The sequence below is a fragment of the Aquarana catesbeiana genome, linkage group LG08, assembly GCF_042186555.1.
Source record: "Aquarana catesbeiana isolate 2022-GZ linkage group LG08, ASM4218655v1, whole genome shotgun sequence".
Classification (NCBI taxonomy): Eukaryota; Metazoa; Chordata; class Amphibia; order Anura; family Ranidae; genus Aquarana; species Aquarana catesbeiana.
The window spans coordinates 276,847,680-276,867,115 of NC_133331.1; the positions used below are offsets into that span (position 1 = coordinate 276,847,680).

Here is a 19,436-nt window from a genome sequence, read left to right on the forward strand (position 1 = left end):
AGGAAGTGCAAAGGCATGGTTTAAATAGGAAGTTCATGGGAGGAGCAAGGAGTTTAAGGTTCACCAGAAACAAGATATGAAGTAAAGTTATCAAAAGGATCAGGCAGGGAGCTGTCCAGCATTTCAGATGGCTCAGCAAGTAGAGCTACTGGCAGGCACTGCAGAGGTCCTGGGTTTAGAGTCAGGTCCTGACACTAATGCTACTACCACAACTGTCTGCAATATAGTCACTTTCCCAGACTGAATACCAAAGGGCTTGCATCTTTTATATAAGAATTCAGTGTCTGTCATGTAGTGGCCATTTTGTTGTAGTCTAATACTAAAAGATTATTTGACTGCTGTCTTTAATAATGTTCTAACTGGTACAAACAAGTAAATATTCAGGACAAAACCTTTGAGGTCTATCCTCTTCGTCTAAGGTCAAATCAGTACTGATACAAAAAGCTTTAGCAAAATTTTAAAAACAAATCTGTGTCTGCTTTTATGGTTGGTTTTGTTTGCTGTAACGTTTCTTATGGAAGGACTCTGTAGTACTCTGAGATGTTAAATTCTGAGTCAGAGAAAATATGGCAATACCTAGTGGTTTGGTTGCCATGTCAGAGAACACTGTGAGCAGGCAGGTAGGTGTATTTTAATGGAGAAGATCCATTGCATGTCTCTTCTGCAATAAAGAGCCTGCCTGCTTGCAGTTTATGACAGCAGAACTTTGGTTCTGCTTTAGGTAAACATATTACAAAGTATTAATGTAGACCTTGGAAAAAAAACATGTCCTGTATAAACTAACAAAACACCTTTGGATCTGCAGTAATTCTTATAATGATTAAATTCAGATATCAACTTACATTACATTGTTAAAGTAAATCTAAAGGTGGCCATTTTGTTGTAGCCTATGACTAGGGGAGGGGTAGCCATTTTGTTGTAGTCCATGAATGGAGAAAGAGATGGCCATTTTTTTGTAGCCCATGGCTGGCGGAAAGGAGGGGTTTCACCATTGTGGGCGTATGTGAGGCTGCTCAACAGGGAGAAGGAGGAGGTAATAATGTCTTCTTATTATGAGAGGAGGAAGAGAGAAGGGGGTCTCAGCACTCTTTGTGGACTGTATGGGGGGGATCATGTCACCTGAACAAATCTTCATCTTCCTGAATTTGTAGAACATTAGATAGTGATGGCCCTGGGACCATATCCTCCAGAAAGCTAAAACTGAATTATAAAATACACCTATCAATGAGGGATGGAATTAATCATGGTTCATTTGGTTAGGCAATAGAAGGAAAGTCCAACAGTAGAAAAACCTCCATTCATTTACATAGTGTCCAGTTCACAAGGTTCTCAGGAGTATGGTTCTGCATGTGTTGCACTGTGGAATGCATACCGTAAATGATATATTCTCCGTATGGGGTAGAGGTGGGGCTTCACCCCCTGACCAATCCTCCTCATTCCACTCTGACACTCCAGTGGAGCACAGTTGACTCTAAACGTTAGGAAGAGAAAGACTTGTTAAATGGAGGTGTCAGTCTGATGACCAAAGACTGTATGAACTTAAAAATATGGTAGACTTTTAATGAATTAGCAACGACATTTCAGCAGTGGACTAGTTAACCTTTGACGCCAACGTGGGGAGTGAAGTTTTGTCCCAGTGTAGTTTGAGGAGAAGTTAAATAGTAACTTTTTATTGAGGAAAATAAACTTTTAGTCAACTTTTTGGCAGATTACTGATGTTTGCCTCACCATGTCCCGATCTCTGCATGAGTTGCTCACATTTTATTAAAACCACTTGAGCAATCTCAGTGTTGTAAAGAGAAAAGCTGCTGCATCTGCAGCCTTTTAGAGTCGGAAGAGCCTTGGAGGGTACCTCACCAAATATGAAGCTCCTCTTGCAGGGGGTGCCTGAAATACAACTTGTAGCTCAGTGGTGACTTCTGTGGGTGTTAATGAGCCAGTCATACAACCAACATACAGTACCTCTCCATGTGCTCCTGTTCAGATTTAAGCTGTTTTTTTTTCCATTTTTTGAAATCCATATGGCAGCAAGTTTAAATGCACATTTTGCTTTAAATAATATACACTATGTTGTCAAGAGTATTGGTACGCCTGTCTTTACATGCACATGAACGTTAATGGCATCCCAGTCTTAGTCCGTAGGGTTCAATATTGAGTTGGCCCACCATTTTCAGCTATAACAGCTTCAACTCTTCTGGGAATTCTGTCCACAAGGTTTAGGAGTGTGTCTATGGGAATGTTTGACCATTCTTCCAGAAGCGCATTTCTGAGGTCAGGCACTGAGGTTGGATGAGAAGGCTTGGCTTGCAGTCTCCGCTCGGGACTCCGGTTGAGGTCAGGACTCTGTGTAGGTGAGTCAAGTTCCTCCACCCCAAACTTACTCATCCATGTCTTTGTGCACTGGTGCGCAGTCATGTTGGAACAGGAAGGGGCCATCTCCAAACTGTTCCCACAAAGTTGGGAGCAAGAAATTGTCCAAAATGTCTTGGTATACTGACACCTTAAAAGTTCCCTTAACTGGAACTAAGGGGCCAAGCCCAACCCCTGAAAAACAACCCCACACTATAATTTCCCCTCTGCCAAATGATTTGGACCAGTCTACAAAGCAAGGTGCATAAAGACATGGATGAGCAAATTTGGGGTGGAGGAACTTGACTGGCCTGCACAGAATCCTGACCTCAACCCGATAGAACACCTTTGGGATGAATTAGAGCAGAGACTGTGAGCCAGACCTTCTTGTCTAACATCAGTGCCTGACCTCACAAAATCCTAAACCTTGCGGACAGCCTTCTCAGAAGAGTTGAAGCTGTTATAGCTGCAAAGGGTGGACCAACTCAATATTGAACCCTACGGACTAAGACTGGGATGCCATTAAAGTTCATGTGCGTGTAAATGCAGGCGTCCTAACACTTTTGGTAATATAGTGTATATTTTTTTGTACACATAAAGGGTTAGTTTAGAGCTAGGCTTACAGAAAAGGGTTAAAGGATTTATTGTAATGGTTATTATTATTATTATTATTATTATTATTATTATTATTATTATTATACAGGAGGGGGGCTTGTAGGGCTAAAATTTAGCATGACATATTAACCCTTTCCCTTTGTTTTTATGGGTAAAATTTAAAACATGAGGTTGTGCCGTGCATTATGGCCTGGGATTTTATTGCTGTCAGTGTCCCTGCTGTCAGTGTCCCTCACTAATCAGTAAAAATGTGTACGAAGTTTGCATGCAGTTACATTTTTCTTTTAAAAACTTCCTGTAGTTATTCTTTCTAAAATTTCAAATTTTTAAATTATTATTACCTTTTTCTGTACTTTACAGCTAAAAAAATTGCATGGGCTATATTGCTGAAAGGATCCCATGTCTGACAATGGAGAAAACCAGTAGTGAAATAGCTGGGAAGATCTTAAACCTTGCCTTGGAAATTATCTATCTGCTGACTGGAGAGGTGAGGAGGATTCTGGGAGGTCACATGACATCACTCTTATCTCTATTAATAAAACACAGACCTGACTGGAGAGGTGAGGAGGATTCTGGGAGGTCACATGACATCACTCTTATCTCTATTAATAAAACAGAGCAGGATCCGCCCAGCCAGGTACACTCACAGTTTGCAGAGAAGAGGATGAGGCAATGTTCTGCCAGACTGACAGCGTCTGTAAAGAGGTTATGCCTGACCTAAGATGGCTGCTAGAGTCACATGGTTCTCCAGCAACCCAAGATGAACCCTTTCCTCTTGACTGCTTTCTCCAACAACAGTGCCGTTGCAGGAGAGCGCCACCTGTCATGTAGAAAGTAGACTGTACCTGCCTACAAGCAGGGGCTCCCTGAGACTGGAAAGTTGTTTCAATGGTTTCTCTGTATTAAAAAGGGTGAGAACGACTGGTGTAGAACAAGTGATAGGTTTGTAGAGAAAATCACAAGTAATTCTGGTGATTAGCCCCTCACCTCTGGGCAGAACGTAGGTACAGGTCCTCTTTAATACCAGGACCACTCTAATGGCCAAAGTGGAGTGAAGGATTCTGAGAATGTGATATCATCACTCTTTGCTAAAAATGATTACGTTTATACAATAATGTGTAATTAATTATATTCTAATATGCAGGATTACAAACTGGTGAAGACATATGATGATCAAGTGACACCCGTTGGCCAACCTGATGTCAGAGAACGATATACTGACATTGAGGGCCTCATCAAGGTGCCTTCAACTCACTGCCTAATGCCTAACAAGAAGATTCTAGAAGTCACTTACCAGATCATTGAGTTACTGACAAAGGAGGTGAGCAGTGCAGGGAAATCTGGGACATTATGCATAACAGATTTAAAGGTTGTGTCTGGATGGTGACGGTATCATTGTGTGTGTCAGGTCCCTATAAGGTGTCAGGATTTCACTGTCTATTTCTCCATGGAGGAGTGGGAGTATATAGAAGGACACAAGGATCTCTACAAGGACGCCATGATGGAGAACCGGCCGCCCCTCACATCACCGGGTAAGAGGAGACTTTCATTTCATTTCTTGTAAAGGAGAGAAGAGTATAGGTTGGACTTGATGGACTTGTGTCTTTTTTCAACCTCACCAACTATGTAACTATGTAACTATTGAGGATCCACCTAGATGCACACATCTTCTGATATAAAGACATATAAACAATGTATTCAGTCAGTGTGTGTGATTCCTACAGATGGATCCAGTAACAGAAATCCCCCAGAGAGATGTCCCCGTCCTCTGTATTCCCGGGACTCCACACAGGAACATCAGGAGATCCCTCAGGAGGATCAGGTAAATTGGATTAAAGGTCTTTGTGAACAGTGAGACTGAGCTAAAAATTTGCTGTTACAGGGAACATCTAGAAATGGTAAACGTCCCTAATCAGTACCTTAAAAAATGTGCCTCTTTGTGTGGAATTCCTCCTAAAAAACAGCAGTGCACTTCTGGTCTGTGAGTGTACCTGGACACTCCTCCACTCACACTCTCATAGCTGTATATCTGCAGTGTGAGATCTAAGGCACTGCTGCCTCAAAATACGGCGAGAGATTTGATTATATTACTCCTGTGCTGATCACTGTTCTCCTTGCTGGAGGCTTTGACATGAGGAAGCAAAGCCATGACTGTACTAAGATGGCTGCCTCCACAGAGAGACAAGGCATGGTAAAGTTGGCCATAGATGACTATAGAACTCCAAACAAATATTCTTAGGAACATTTGCACAAAAAAAGTCTCAGAACATTTGTTTCTCATTCAAAAGATTTTGTTTGCTTTTAACATTTAATTGTGAAATAAATGGTCTGTACCAAACGAAAACCACATACCCTCTTAGAAGTTCGTTCATTCAAGAAAAATTCATTATCCTGCTCCTTTAAATTTTTTTGTTACTGCCATAGAAAATGAACATTGACTTAACTTTGACCCACAAATTATTCTAAAAATTAACAAACTTTCTCTTTTCAATATTTTTATTGAGAATTTTAAGAGCAAAGAACAAATAATCGTTAAACAGTCATTATCTTATGATCTGGGCCAACATGACCCTATCATGAAGGAGAAAGACGTAGTTAGTACATCACCAATAAATACAAAACAAGAAAAAAGAGAAAAAACAAAACTATATAAAACTGAATACAAGAGCACAGCTAGGGATCTTGAATACCTTTAAGTTAAACAGCTACTGAGGATGATTCAGAGATCCATAAGGAACGACCTCGTTAAACAATGTAACTAAGAAGTTTAGGTTGAGGGTGCAAGATAGGGACAATGGGATTCGTACCTGGAAAGATTGGGAGAGTCAGTCTTATAGAAAGTGGGCACCAGGGAGCTTCACGGGTCACCCCTTTGGGATCTCACTGCGACCCATTTAGCTCTTGCTGGGCCCTTTGAGCATCTCCCAACTTCTCTCCCTCATATATATGAAGGTGTACCCAGAACCTGTACACAGGCTCCTCGAGAGGAATCCTTCCCGCTTGACGAGGTTACCTCTATTCCTTGTGCTCAATAACAGGTGTCAGCCCCTGATGTCCCTTCGCATCAAGGATTTACCTGGTAGGGGACAGACAGGAGAGAAAAGAAGAAGAGAAGAATAGAAAGAGTGGGGGGGGGACGGGGACTGGGGAGGTCACCTCTAGTGGACAGGCAGGTTAGGGCGAAATATGACCAGGATATAGTGAGACCCTGGTGTATGCCGCCCAAGGTTCCCATATGGTTACAAATTTTTGGGTCCTGTCTAGGAGCGTTGCTGTCATCTGTTCCTGGGTCATTATCCAGGAGATCTTGCGTTTTGTCGCTTGGATAGAGACCCTGGGTTTCTTCCAGGCCCTTGCTAGGGATATTTTGGCACCTAATAACATAAAGAAGATTACAGCTTGCGTATGTTTGTGAATGTTGTTAATTCTATGGTTCAGCAGTGCTATTTTAGGGACACGTCCACCAAATATGATGGATGGTACCCAAGTGACCACAACCTCTAAAGCATAGAGGGGAGGCATCGGGATAAATCTTAGCTAGTCTTGTGGGGACATAATACCACCTGGTGAATAACTTGCTATTTGTATCTACTAAGCCTGTGTTCAAAATACCTTTGTAGGAGCGTCTGAAGGAGTAGAACCAATCTTCCGAGTTCAGGTGGAGGACCAGGTCAGACTCCCAGGCTCGGGCATAGGCAGGCTTCGTCTTGTTCAGTGCTAGTGAGGCGTAAATGAGTGAAATACCACCCCTCTGATCCATGAGATTAGAGCACCACTGTTCATAGATGGTGGGGTTGAGGGGGGGGCGATTTATCCATCCAGAGGGAGTGGAGGAAATGCCTGATCTGGGAGAGACGAAACCGCTCCCCGTCAGGCATCTCAAGTTTGCTTAGGCAATCTCCTAGGGATATAGGGCCCGATGAGGTAAAGAAGTGCCCTATTCTGAATAGGCCTTTATTCAACCACCATCTAAAGGCTTGAATATTCATGCCCGGTTGGAAGTTTGGGTTATGGAATAGGTGAGAAAGAGGTTTTAAAGTTGAGATTAAGGAGGTTTGTTTGTGAAGGGCGTCTGACAGGGACACTGAGTGGGAAAGGGTAGGGACTAGTATTGGGGGTCTTAATTTTGGCGAGCACCACATAAGGTAATCTATTGTGTGGTGGGGAACCGCATGTCTCTCTAGTGCAAGCCAGTCAGGCTTTGGTCCCCTGGAGTATACTATAGATAGTTGGGCTAGTTGTGCCGCTTGATAATACCACCCTATATTTGGTAGGCCCAGCCCCCCCTGATTTTTATGTCTGAAAAGGATATCTCTAGAGAGACGGTGACCTCTCTTACCCCAGACAAAGGCCACTATTTTAGATTTAAATTTGGCAATGTCCTTTTTGGGAACGGGAATTGGCAGGGATCGGAACAGGTATAGGACCCATGGCATCAGGGTCATCTTTACCGCGTTTATCCTGCCTAGCCAGGATAGATCACATCTAGCCCAGGTTTTGAGGTCATCCTCCAATTTCTGAAACATTGGAGGGTGGTTAGCTTTGTAAAGTTTATTAATATTATCTGTGAGAGTAATCCCTAAGTACAGAATCGAAGTGGAGGCCCAGGTGCAGGGTAGATTATGTTTTGGTTGATTTAGTAGAGGTGGAGGGATTGAAATGTCAAGCGCTAAAGACTTTTTGGTCGAGACTTTGCTGAATTGCTGGAACGTTTTGAGGAGGACAGGAATGGAGACCAGGGGAGATGTTATGAATAATAACATATCGTCTGCAAATAATTCTCATTTATGTTCTTGGGGACCACATGAGACCCCCTTGATGTCTGGATTTGATCTGATGGCTATGGCTAAGGATTCAATGGTAATTGCGAAGATCAGCGCCGAAAGGGGACAACCTTGTCTGGTGCCTTTTCTAATATTTATGCTTTCTGAGTAAGGACCCTTAAGTCTGACTTGCGCATTGGGGGTAGAGTAGAGTGAGCGAATGTTCCCCATAAAATGGGGGCCAAATCCCCATCTCTCCAGAATTTCAAACAGGTAGGGCCAAGCTACAGAATAGACCTTCTCCAGGTCTATCAGGAGTAGCATCCCAGCTTGTGGAGGGCCTCCATCCCATTGGGATTTCAATAGGGAAATTATATCTATAGCTCTTTGCACCTGATCAGGGCCTTGCTTTCCCGGGATGAAGCCCACCTGGTCTTTGCTTATATACTGCGCTATGAGGCTAGACAATCTGGTAAAGTTTTTGTCATGATTTTGATATCATTGTTTATAAGCGAGATCGGGCAGTAGTTTCTGACCTCACTGGAGTCCTTCCCTGGTTTTGGGATTACTGAGATAAAGGCCACGTTGAGATCTCTGTCCAGGGGGGCTCCATCTCGTAGTGAGTTAAAGAATCGTGTCAGGTAGGGGGCTAGCAGGGGGCCAAACTTTTTGTAATAACCGCTAGAGAAGCCATCAGGGCCTGGGGCTGAGCCTTGTTTAAGTGATTTGATAACGTCCATAACCTCTGCTTCAGAAAAGGTTTGGTCTAGGAGCTCTCTATGGTTTTCAATACGTTTAGGTATGGGGAGGTCTTTCAGGAAGGCCTCTATGTTGGGAGGCGAGGGAGGGAAGTTGTTTGTATATAGATTTTGGTAAAAGGTTTGGAAGGTCTTCATGATGTGAATGGGGTTCTGGGTTAGATCCCCTGTCGCTGTTCGGATTTTTGGGGTAGAGATGGTCCGTGTCTTAGGACACAATCTAGTCACTAGCTTGGCCCCTATTTTATTTGATTGATAGTAGAACCTGGCTCCTGTCCATTGTAGATGTATTTCACCAGAAGTGGTTAGGGCTAGGTTCAGTTGGACGCGGGCCGAATCTAGTTTGGAGAGGGATTCCGACATCGGGCTGCGTTTGTGTGCTTTACTAGCGGCTAGGAAGATGCCCATGAGTTTTTGGGTATCAGCCTTTCTCTCCCGTTTCAGTTTAGAGGCTAATTGGATCAGACTCCCCCTCACCACCGATTTATGCGCCGCCCAAAGCGTCGAGGGTGAGACAGATCCCGTGTCATTAGTTTGGAAGTATTCCTTAATCGATGTCTCTAGCAGAGTGCAGTGTACTGGGTTGCTCAATAAAGATTCATTTAGTCTCCACTTGTAGGTCTGTTGTACTCCCTGTGTACACTCTATTGTCAAGGACATTATAGAGTGATCTGATAGTGAGGTGTCCTTAATTTGGGACTCTATTGCAAGGAGGATCGAGATAGCTGGTAAGAAGATATGATCTATCCTGGCATAGGTCTGGTGTGGGGCCGAATAGTGGGTGTAATCTTTTGTTCATGGATTGAGTTCTCTCCAGATGTCTACCAACCCCAGTGCGTTTAGTTGTTTAGCTATTTTGAGGCTCTCTTTAGGGGGGCGTCTGGCCACGGATCCTCGTGCACAGGATTTATCAAGGACCGTCTCAAAAGAGATGTTCGAGTCCCCACCCATAACCACTTTTCCCCTAAAGAGTGGGCTCAGTTTAGAAAACATGTCCTCAAAGAATTTCCCTTGACCCTTGTTGGGGGCGTAATAAGAGAGGAAGGTGTATGCCTCTCCGTCTATTGATCATCAGGTATTGGCCATCTGGATCCCTGACAACCTCAGACACTGAGTAGTTAACTCCCCTGGAGAAGCCCATCGCCACCCCCCTAGTTTTGCTATCAGCATTAGCCAGGTAGAAGTGTGGAAACTTTTGGTGGAGAAAGGTCGGATTATATGAGGAGGGGGAATGTGTCTCCTGAATGAAGATGATATCCGCTTTCAGACTGTGGTATTGGTGGAATAGCTTGTGCCTTTTGATGGGGGAGTTTAGGCCCTGGGCGTTGTGAGAGAGGATCAGCAGTTTACATGGTACCTTAGCGGGCTCTGTCATGGATCAGAGAGGTGGGGGCACTGTAAGGAAAACGGAAGCTTACCCCTGGTGGTCAGGTCATTTGAGCGGATAGTGTGTTGGGAAGGTTTCTGCTGTCTCAAGTCTGAGAGTCGGTGCCGGGACCTCCCCTGGACGATCATGGATCTGAGGTGACCTGTTAAGTGGGAGAGAGAATGGGGGAGGAAGGGGAGGAATAGGACAGAGAAAGAAGAGCATGTTAAGTAAGTCTTGTACATATCGTTACATTGAATAAGACTAGGGGAGAAGGTGTCGCTGCCCTCATCCCCTGAGTCCAGGGGGGAGTGACTTTGCTCCGCCCTGGAAACTTCAGAACGTTTCCGAGAAGCTTGTAGCGTCCTCACGAAAAGCGGTTGAAGCGTATGGCAGCCATTCCGATCCGCCCGCCCTAAAAGCATATAATACTTCCTTATCTAGCCTCTAGCGGAGCACAGGCCTTCTAGAACATAAACAGTATAATCTGCGAAGTAAACCGTAAAAAAAAACAGAGGGGGGAAGAGGTGGGGAGAGGAGTTAGTACTTTACAACTTCTGACATTGAAGGTATCCTCAGGGTTACCTAGGAGCCATACCTCCCAGGGACCCCCAAAACCCGCCCAGACCCCTCCCTCCACCCCCCCCGTCAAACCAAAAAAGTGTCCCTGAAATTCGGTAAACAAATATATAAGTGTTGCATCGTATACATAAATTGTGTACACCGTGGCAAGGCCTCGGGGAAACTTTACAAAGTGCCAGTAAGTGCCAAAAGGGGGGGGGGACCAAATTGAAAAAAAAACAAGGGGGGTAAACATTGCCAAAGGCTCAGGTGGGATCTCTATGGATCCAATGGTTCAGTTCCTGCGGGAGCTGGTCAAAGTGGAATCACAGGTGTCATCAATTGGGCCGTTAAGGGGGTTGTCCGTCCTTGGACCTCTTGACTTGTTGTTTCTGCCAGATTGACGAAATTGGGCTAGGAGGAGAAGGTCGCTTGACTGATGGGGATCCTTGTCCTGTAGACTGGGGTGGCATCTCCGTGGAAATGAGGCCTAGTTGAATCAGAAGTCGCTCACCTTCAGCGAAGGAGGAAAAGCCATAGGGTTTATTCTGGAAGGAAAAGTTCCGGCGAAAGGGGAAGGCCCACCTATATGTAATTTCTTTTTGTGATAGCATTAGTAGCAACAGTTTAAGGGACTGTCGTTTTTTGACCGTGAGGGGGGAAAAGTCTGCAAAAATCTGTATTTGATGCTCCCTAATAGTGAGCTTGGTGTTCGCCCGTGCAGCTCTCATTACTTCTTCTTTGACTAATAGTGGGGCTTCACAATAATATCCCTGGGGAGCCCATCTTTCCTCAAAGGCTGGAGTGCTTCTGTGTGCTCTGTCTAGCTCCAGTTTGTGATCAGGGATATCTGGGATAAGCTTCTTGAGGAGCATGTGAACCGCCCGCTGGATTTCCTTCATAGATTCAGGGAGGCCTCGGATCCTAAAATTGTATCGGCGAGACCTATTCTCGAGGTCATCGATTTTAAAAAGGGCCACATCAAGTTGGTCTTGTATGTCCTACATTCTGGCTGTATTCTGATTGATCCTGGCTGCTGACTGGTCTGTTTTCTGCTCAATTTGTTTAATTCTCAGGCCCAGGTGTTGAAGGTCAGCCTGTATGGCAGTGGTAATTTGTGTAGCCGTCTGAGCAAGTCCCTTGGCTAGCATTGTAGAAAACGCCTCCATTAATGCTGGGAGATCTGTGGGGGGTGGATGAGGTGTATGCTGCTCCATCCCAAAATGATCAGGGGTGCACAGCATGTCATTCAGGGAGGTGAGGTGGAAATCCCCCATGGTTCTCCCTATCAGGGATTCAGTGGAGGCCGGTGAGACCAGGGGCATGAAGGGTGAACTCACTGCGGCCATCCCTAGCCCAGAAATAGAGGCTGGCTCCTCGTCCTGGTCTGCGATGGAGTTCTCTGGCTCCTGATGCAGTCTCTGTGTGTGTGAGGTCCCGGCCACCATCTTGGACCGGCCTGACAGGAGAGATGTCTCCTCCAGCTGCTTGGACAGGTCTCTCCTTGCGTGACACCCGCTCATCTGGATGTTCCCGGGAGTCTCCCCGACCCATCCGCTGTGGAACCGGCCCGGTCCGGGGGCTCTGTCGGCTGTGGCGGATCTTAGGGGATCGGGATGGTGCGGAGCTCCGTGGCTAAGCGGCCATCTCGGGAGACTCCGCGTATGCGCCTCGAACAAACTTTCTTAGAACCTTCTTTTCCCAAGAATGTTTGTTCAAAATTATACCCACCTACGGTCAGCATAAGTCAGCAATGATGAAAAGGTCAGATGCAGGGAGAACACTGGAAATACTGGTGACTAGTCTTTCCCCTACGTTTGTCCTTTTTATGAGCTCAGCTTCCATAGTACAAGCCCTCTTTAACCGCTTGCCGACCACCAGCAGTATATTTACTGCTGGTGGGCGGCATCCCTGAGCACCACTACATACCCGTACATTGCAGTGTACTTCCTGGTTTAGAGGTGAGCATGCACATGCCCCCTGCTGACCTGTGACGGGACAAAGCATGAGTTTGTCAGCTGGTTAAAGCCAATCACTTTGGCTGTATACCTGTCGATTAGCTATGGCTAATCACAGCACAGATCTGTGTGTTTGTAAATGCAGACTCTGGCTGGATTTCTCCCTGCTGTTCAGAACTGAAAGCAAGCAGAGAGACCCAGCCAGATCTGTAAGCAAAAACCCTCTTGATCTGTAAGTATGTAACCCCTTGATTGCCCTCCTGATCACTCCTGTCACCCAGCCAGGGACATTAGTACAGTATTACCACTGATCACTAGCAACGTCAGTGTCAGTTAGTCAATTTGTGTCCCTCCCAGCCAGTGTCAGTTAGTGCCAGATTGCCACACTATCACAGTCACACTATAATTCGCTAATCACCCCCATTACTAGTATAGTGCCTGTACAGATCAGTAGTACTAGTATCTTAATCATGATCAGAACTATACTAGTGTCCCCAATAGTATAGTTCCCACCTAAATTTATGAAGCAATTAGTTTTTTTAGATATGTTTTATGACAGAAAGTAAAAAATATTGGGTTTTTTTTCTACATTTTTGGTCTTTTTTTGTTTATATAATAAAAAATAACAACATATCAACTCCAAGGGTACAGGCGCTAAAGGGGATGTAACAAGAAATAAAAATGTCTGAGGTGCTACAGACTTCCCTGCAGCTAAAAGGAAAGAATTCATCAGGAATGGTGAAAAGTAATATGAGTCAACAGAAAATCAGAAAAACAGAAATCACCATTGTTTTTTTTATTTTTTGTCACAAGTCAACAGAAAATCGTCCCTAGAAGTCCAGCACTAGGGGGTGCATGTGTATGAAAAAAGAGTATTACAGCAGTCCCAGAATAGTCAATGATAAGGACTTGACAAAGGGTACAGCGTTGCATGACTGAGCAAGTTGCACAGTGCTGAATAGCGGGAAATGGTCTGGACGTGAAAGGGTGAAACCTTTCAGAGGTCGAGTGGTTAAACCAGTCTGATTGGCCAACTTGGGAGACATGTTTAATGTGAATGGGCACCCTTAGATCGTCTATTGTGTCAATTATATTTTTTTCTGTCTATTAGGCTGAAAATCACCTAAACATTAAAGTGGAAATAAAAGAGGAAGCAGAGGAGCTGTATGTGAGGGATGATGAGCAATGTAAGGAGGAGGAAGTTATTCCAGAGATCAGCATAGGTGAGTAATAAACACTAAATCTAGAAAAGAGTTCCAGACTCCCCTTGATCTTCTGTCATTAACTCTAATGCCGCGTTCACGCGGTTGGATTTTCCGATGGGAAATGTTGGCTGTGAGCTTGTTGTCGGAAAGTCCGACTGTGTGTATGCTCCATCGAACATTTGCTGTCGGACTTTCCGCCAACAAACGTTTGCTAGCAGGTTCTCAAATTTTCTGCCAACAAAACTTTGTTGTCAGAATTTCTGATCGTGTGTACAGAAGTCCGTCGCACAAAAGTTCACGCATGCTCGGAATCAAGCAGAAGGAGCTGCACTGGCTATTGAAATTCCTTTTTCTCGGCTCATGGTACATCTTGTACATCACTGCGTTCCCACGTTCGTAAATGTTGGCCAAAATTTGCGTGACCGTGTGTATGCAGGACAAGTTTGAGCCATCAACCTTCAAACAAAAATCCACGTTTTTTTTTGGCAGAAAGTCCGATCGTGTGTACGTGGCCTAATGGTGGGATCTCTTCGCTGCGTCTGCACACCCCCTGTGTTCATTATAAGAGGCTCCCACCACCCCTGCTGGATTTTGATTTTCTCAATATGGTTAATGTAACAGGAGGAACTGAAACACACAAATATGGACAGGAACACTCAAAACCCACATGAGGACAGGAACAGAGTCAAGAATAAAGCATGTAGGCTTTGGGGCTGGGGAAGACCCAAGCGGTAGGCACCCAAAGGGAAGAAACACAACACAGTGGTTGAGAACCCAGAATATATTGTTAACTGTTCCTGAAGCAACAACTGAATCACTTCAACACCGCTCAGACCAGGAGTGTAACTCAAGGCAGGAGAGTGTAAAACTGAGGCTAGTGGCTCCTGGCACTGAGGCAAAAGGCAGGCAGATTCAGTAAACTGAATGGTGGAGAAGTCTCCAAACTGTGCCAATCCCTATGCTGTCCCTCCTCCTCTGGAACCTGTCCCTGTGTTAGGTTCACTCTCCCTGACAAGAGGGTTTCTTGTCCCTATCCTCAACACACACAGAATGCATGCCAACTGGGCCAGGGCTTTTTGTAAGCTCTGCCCTCACTAAAGATGGCAACAGAGGTCACCCAGGTGGCAGCGTCCAATCAGGCAGCAGCCCCCCGATGACACGTACAGAGGCCTAAGAAGAACGGGTCTTCCTCCTGTCCTTCACTTTCCCTGCAAGGTGGACGCAACAGCGCTACATGTGTAGGGAGATCAACCTGTACCTGCCTACAAGCAGGGAGATCTCATGGTTGGAGTAAAAACCAAGACATGTAAGAAGCCAGGGGCTGTCTCAGCCCACCAAGCATCACCTATACCCTATCACTTTTAGGTGGACTTGCCCTTTAAGACAATAGCCTTTGATTGACAGTCCCAGTAGAATATGAACATAGTAAAGCCAGTCCATGGGTTTGATTCTGTGACAATGATTGGGTTCTGTTCTCCTTATAGTCTTCTCAAATAAAGAGGGAGGACTTCAATTACGTCAGCTAAGCTCCTGTATAGATGTAGTTGTCTACAGAGCGCTCCCCTTTAAGCACAAATCACTTTCTAAAATTAGCAGAGAGAAGGATGGAATCAGCACACCAAGCTCTGCCTGTGGCTAAGAATATCACTTCTGGGCGGACTGTCACCTTAACTTTTGAAAGCCATATATTACATGCTGCTGCTTTGAAATTCACACATACAGCCAGAGGGCAGCCAGGGGGCAGTGAAACCAAGTGGTTGAGTTGCAGTTTTATCACCCCCCCAACTACCTGCCTGAACACTAATATACAGCGGCTCATGGCTGTACACATGCTGTGTTTCGTTGTTGCAGGAAAACAGCGTGTTGTTTTCAGGGACCAAACTTGCCTATTGCAGTTCTATGGGGCCATATCATAACCACACAGCAACCATGGGCAGTGCAAGCAATTGTGGTGAGGTAGTATGGCAGTTATAGGTTTAAATATTGCTGCACATGTGAACCAGCCCTAAGTCTGTTACAGCACATTGTTTCCTAAAGAGACCCTGTCACCAACTAAAAGCACAGAAAATCAAGCATTTTAGGTAAATTTCACTGCCACTGACCACCAATTTCAGGAGGGGGGTAAATTTCACTACCAGTGATCACCAATATGGGGGGTTAATAGTACTAATAATAGTAGTAATAGTTTCAGCCCCTGGAGGAAGTCAGACGACGAAACTCGTAGGGCAGGGCTTTGGACGTGACATCAAAACGTACGTCTAGTCCATACTTTTGGCCGGAGATTGCAGCCAGAGTTGGCTCGGCTCTTTGTTTGAACCCATCATACTAGTGTCATTGGAGATACATGTAAATCTCAGTTTTATGAAAGTTTTAAAGAATAAAAGTTTTTGAGATGGTTTTACACTATGTGAGCCCTTTTCTTCCTCCTTCGTATGATGTGGTGAGGAAGTGTGGAATGACAGTAAAGAGAGGAAACGACTGAACAGGGATGAGCCGCAGATCATGACTCCCAGTGTACAGTACATGGGTTAGCTGCTGGTTTATAATATCAAAAGCATCTTCCTCTGGTGAGTTTATTTGGTGCAAATTAATTCTACTGCTGCTGTCCTCCAATGCAGAGGACTACCAGTTCCTGGAGGGGGGGGGGGGGGGTAAATTTCACTACCAGTGATCACCAGTGTGGTGGGTTAATAGTACTGACTATAATGCTGGGTTTATCAAACTCCAAATTCTTCAGTGTGTCTTGCGATATACTAAAAAAAATACCACAGAACCAACATTTTTGAGCATTGAGGTCCTGCACTCTGGAGGTTTTGGGAGGCACACTTGAGGCCCTCTATGATTTTCAAGATGACCGCCACTGCTATAGAGTGTCACTTGAGTGACAGCTCTCAGTCTGCTGGTGCTGCTGACATCACATCCAAGATGGTGACACCCAGCAGCAGTCACATGGCTTTTGGATGTCTACACAAGGGAGGCTTTTTTAGGTAAATAACCTGCATGAAATGCGTTGATGTACATATAATCTTATGGGAAGATTGTAGTAGAAATGAATGGTCTAACGACAGGGTCTCTTTAACACGGCAGGTGTTGTGATGTTTAATACAAATTCTGCTCCTGTTAGCTGGTTGGGAACAGGGATAAAGTCAGAAGGAAGGTTTAAGTTTCTGAGATGCCTGACGTATGAATACAGATGTATAGGAGGCCCCTGAGGAGAGCTGAAGAATAAAATATATTTGGTACTTTGGGTACGGCTGTGGATGGAGGGGGGTGGAGGGTATAAAAGGTTGGGAGTTCATCTTGGAGTACATATTGGAGTACTCACGAGTGAAGGGGAAAGGAGGCGGAACTAATATCCGTGAGTCGTGCAAGGCCAGTAGAGGATTATATTATGGTAATATAGTCCTCTAAACAAGTGCTGAAAAAACATATACCGTATGCCTAATACACATGAGAATATCGGACGAAAAAAAAAAATGCGATAATCTATTCGTTAGTCCACAGCTTTCAAGAGCCATTCACGACAGTTCATGCAAAAGTATCTGAAGGGACAATCATAAAAAATGTCCTCGTAAGGTAACAGAACAAACTATTTTCGTGTAATTAGTATAGTATTTGTACAAAAATAATTGACTAACCAAGACCACACATGCCAGGAAACGAAAGAATGCAATACAATACAACACATTACATCACTTCCAAAGTTGTATGTTGTCTTACAAGAATTTTCGTAACTTTAGTAACATAAATTCTTTTTCGATATGAAACTACCATGCAAATAAAAACCCGGACGATCATTTGTCCGATATTCTCATAGTGTGTACTAGGCTTTAGGCAAAAAACGGCAATCCTGATAATACATAGGCTACAAATGGCAAATCGTTGAAAACCGCAGACAGCGAATTGGCAGTTGGTTCAGTATCTGGACAACAAATAGGCAAGCATTACTATACATGGGCAACAAACATATGGGTAGGGTGCAGTGTGGTGCGCTGGCGGCAAAGAATACAGCCAGAGGCTGAGGTGAATGAGAACAGTATATTGTGAGAGATCTAACAACGGACAAACAGGCCTGGCAGGTAGGCACAGCTGACCAGAGCCACTTACAAACAGTAGAAGAGGATTAAGATCTTGGAATGATGCCATCCTCAGGAACCTTTTCCTTGCTGCTAAACACTGTCAGACGGGGAACCTGTCCCTACACTAGCCACTCGCATAAAGCACGCCAAACCCAGAAGCCAGAGTCTTAAATAGGCTCTGCCCTGACCCAAGATGGCCACCGAGTTGAGGTAGGGTGCCAGCGTCCAATCAGACAGCTGTCTCCCACTGATTGCAGGAAGTTATAAAGAAACCAAGTTCCTTACCATTTCCTTCCCCTTCTGCATTGCCGGTTTGGTTTAGCGCCACCTATAGTGGGGGAATACTGACTGCACCTGCCTACAGGCAATTTTTGAAAAATGTAGGCAACCAATGGGCAGAGCCTTAATTAAAGTGTAATTGTCCTTCTGCTTTGCCCTGCATGTTTTAGGATACGCAGGTGACTCAATGATGAGCCTTTATAAACTGAGCCAGTAGGAATCACTGACTGGAGGTTGTTTGAGATTTTGATAGCCACTAACATTAAAACCAAATTCTGCTCTTTATTTTGGCTTGCATTCTTTTTTACATTTTCCTTTTCATGTTACCCCATTGTCCCTTCAGATGGTGAAGAAGAAGACAATGACATCACATCCAACTCATCAGATCAAGATCTTATTACCCCAAACCTCCAGCCAACACCTCAATTCGCCCATCAATCATCCGATCCCTATACATCCCCAGGGTGTCTTCTTGATTGCTCACCTTCTTCCTCCAATCATGCACCCCATCAAGGGACTGAAAATTACCGGTGTTCAAACTACAATGAAAGTTTTACTGTTAGAGCAGAGCTAATTGAACACCAGAAGACTCACCTTGCCAAGAAGCCTTTTCCATGTACAGACTGCGGCAAATGTTTCCCCCGGAAATCAAACCTTTACACACACAGAAGAGTCCACACGGGGGAGCGACCATATCCGTGCTCCGAATGCGGCAAAAGCTTTACCTGCAAATCACATCTTGTTTACCACCAGAGGATTCACACCTCCGAAAAACCTTTCACCTGTTCCGAATGTGGCAAGTGTCTCTCGCGCCTGTCAACCTTTATCGCCCACCAGAGACTTCACACAGGGGAGAAGCCTTACCGCTGCTCTGAGTGCGGGAAAGGATTTACCGACAAAGCGTACCTCGCCGACCATGAGAAAATTCACGCCACCGACAAGCCGTTTCCCTGTACCGAATGTGGGAAGTCTTTCACGCAAAGATCCAACCTCGTTCATCATCAAAGAACGCACACAGGTGAGAGGCCATTCACGTGTTCTGAGTGCGGGAAGAGTTTTACCCAGATGGGAAGTCTGACATCCCATCAGAGGACCCACACTGGAGAAAAACCATACCCATGTGCTAAGTGTGGGAAAAGTTTTTCCCAGAAGACGTCCCTGATCAAACACGAGCAGATTCACCTGGGGGAAAAGCCGTACATATGTTCTGAGTGCGGGAAGTGGTTCGCTGACAAATCGTACCTGGACGTACATCGCAAGATCCACAATCGATCCTTTACGTGCTCTGAGTGCGGCAAAGGCTTTCCCCAGAAGTCAGATCTGATTAGACACGAGAAGGTCCACACAGCTGAAACCATGTATGTCTGTTCTAAGTGTGGGATAAGGTTCTCAAAGAAGTCTTCCCTCACCTTACATCTCAACTGCCACAAAAGACTAGAGGCGCTTGAAAGTGGAAACTGATTTCTGTTTGTGCAAACGCAGGCATGTTTAATAAAGGTTTCA

The 19,436-nt window shown here is 44.8% G+C and overlaps 1 protein-coding gene across 2 annotated transcripts; it reads left to right on the plus strand.

Moving 5' to 3' along the window:
- Positions 1 to 910: 910 nt before the first annotated feature.
- LOC141106520 (uncharacterized) lies at positions 911 to 19,436 on the plus strand. 2 transcript variants are annotated; one of them, XM_073597352.1, is made up of 7 exons: positions 953 to 1,033; positions 3,325 to 3,451; positions 4,109 to 4,285; positions 4,373 to 4,496; positions 4,689 to 4,786; positions 13,482 to 13,593; positions 18,277 to 19,435. In XM_073597352.1, exons 2-7 carry the CDS (start codon positions 3,338 to 3,340, stop codon positions 19,392 to 19,394), a joined length of 1,743 nt encoding a protein of 580 aa, XP_073453453.1. In that variant the 5' UTR covers positions 953 to 1,033; positions 3,325 to 3,337; the 3' UTR covers positions 19,395 to 19,435. The 2 variants fall into 2 exon arrangements, with proteins under 2 accessions (XP_073453454.1, XP_073453453.1); XM_073597353.1 differs by lacking the exon at positions 3,325 to 3,451 and having other exon boundaries at positions 911 to 1,033; positions 18,277 to 19,436.

Excerpts from the sequence above, each read along its gene's own strand:
- LOC141106520 (XM_073597352.1), top strand. The coding sequence starts at position 3,338 with ATGGGCTATATTGCTGAAAGGATCCCATGTCTGACAATGGAGAAAACC. Across the intron at positions 3,452-4,108 it reads TCTATCTGCTGACTGGAGAG|GATTACAAACTGGTGAAGAC; the intron begins GTGAGGAGGATT and ends TCTAATATGCAG. Across the intron at positions 13,594-18,276 it reads TATTCCAGAGATCAGCATAG|ATGGTGAAGAAGAAGACAAT; the intron begins GTGAGTAATAAA and ends TTGTCCCTTCAG.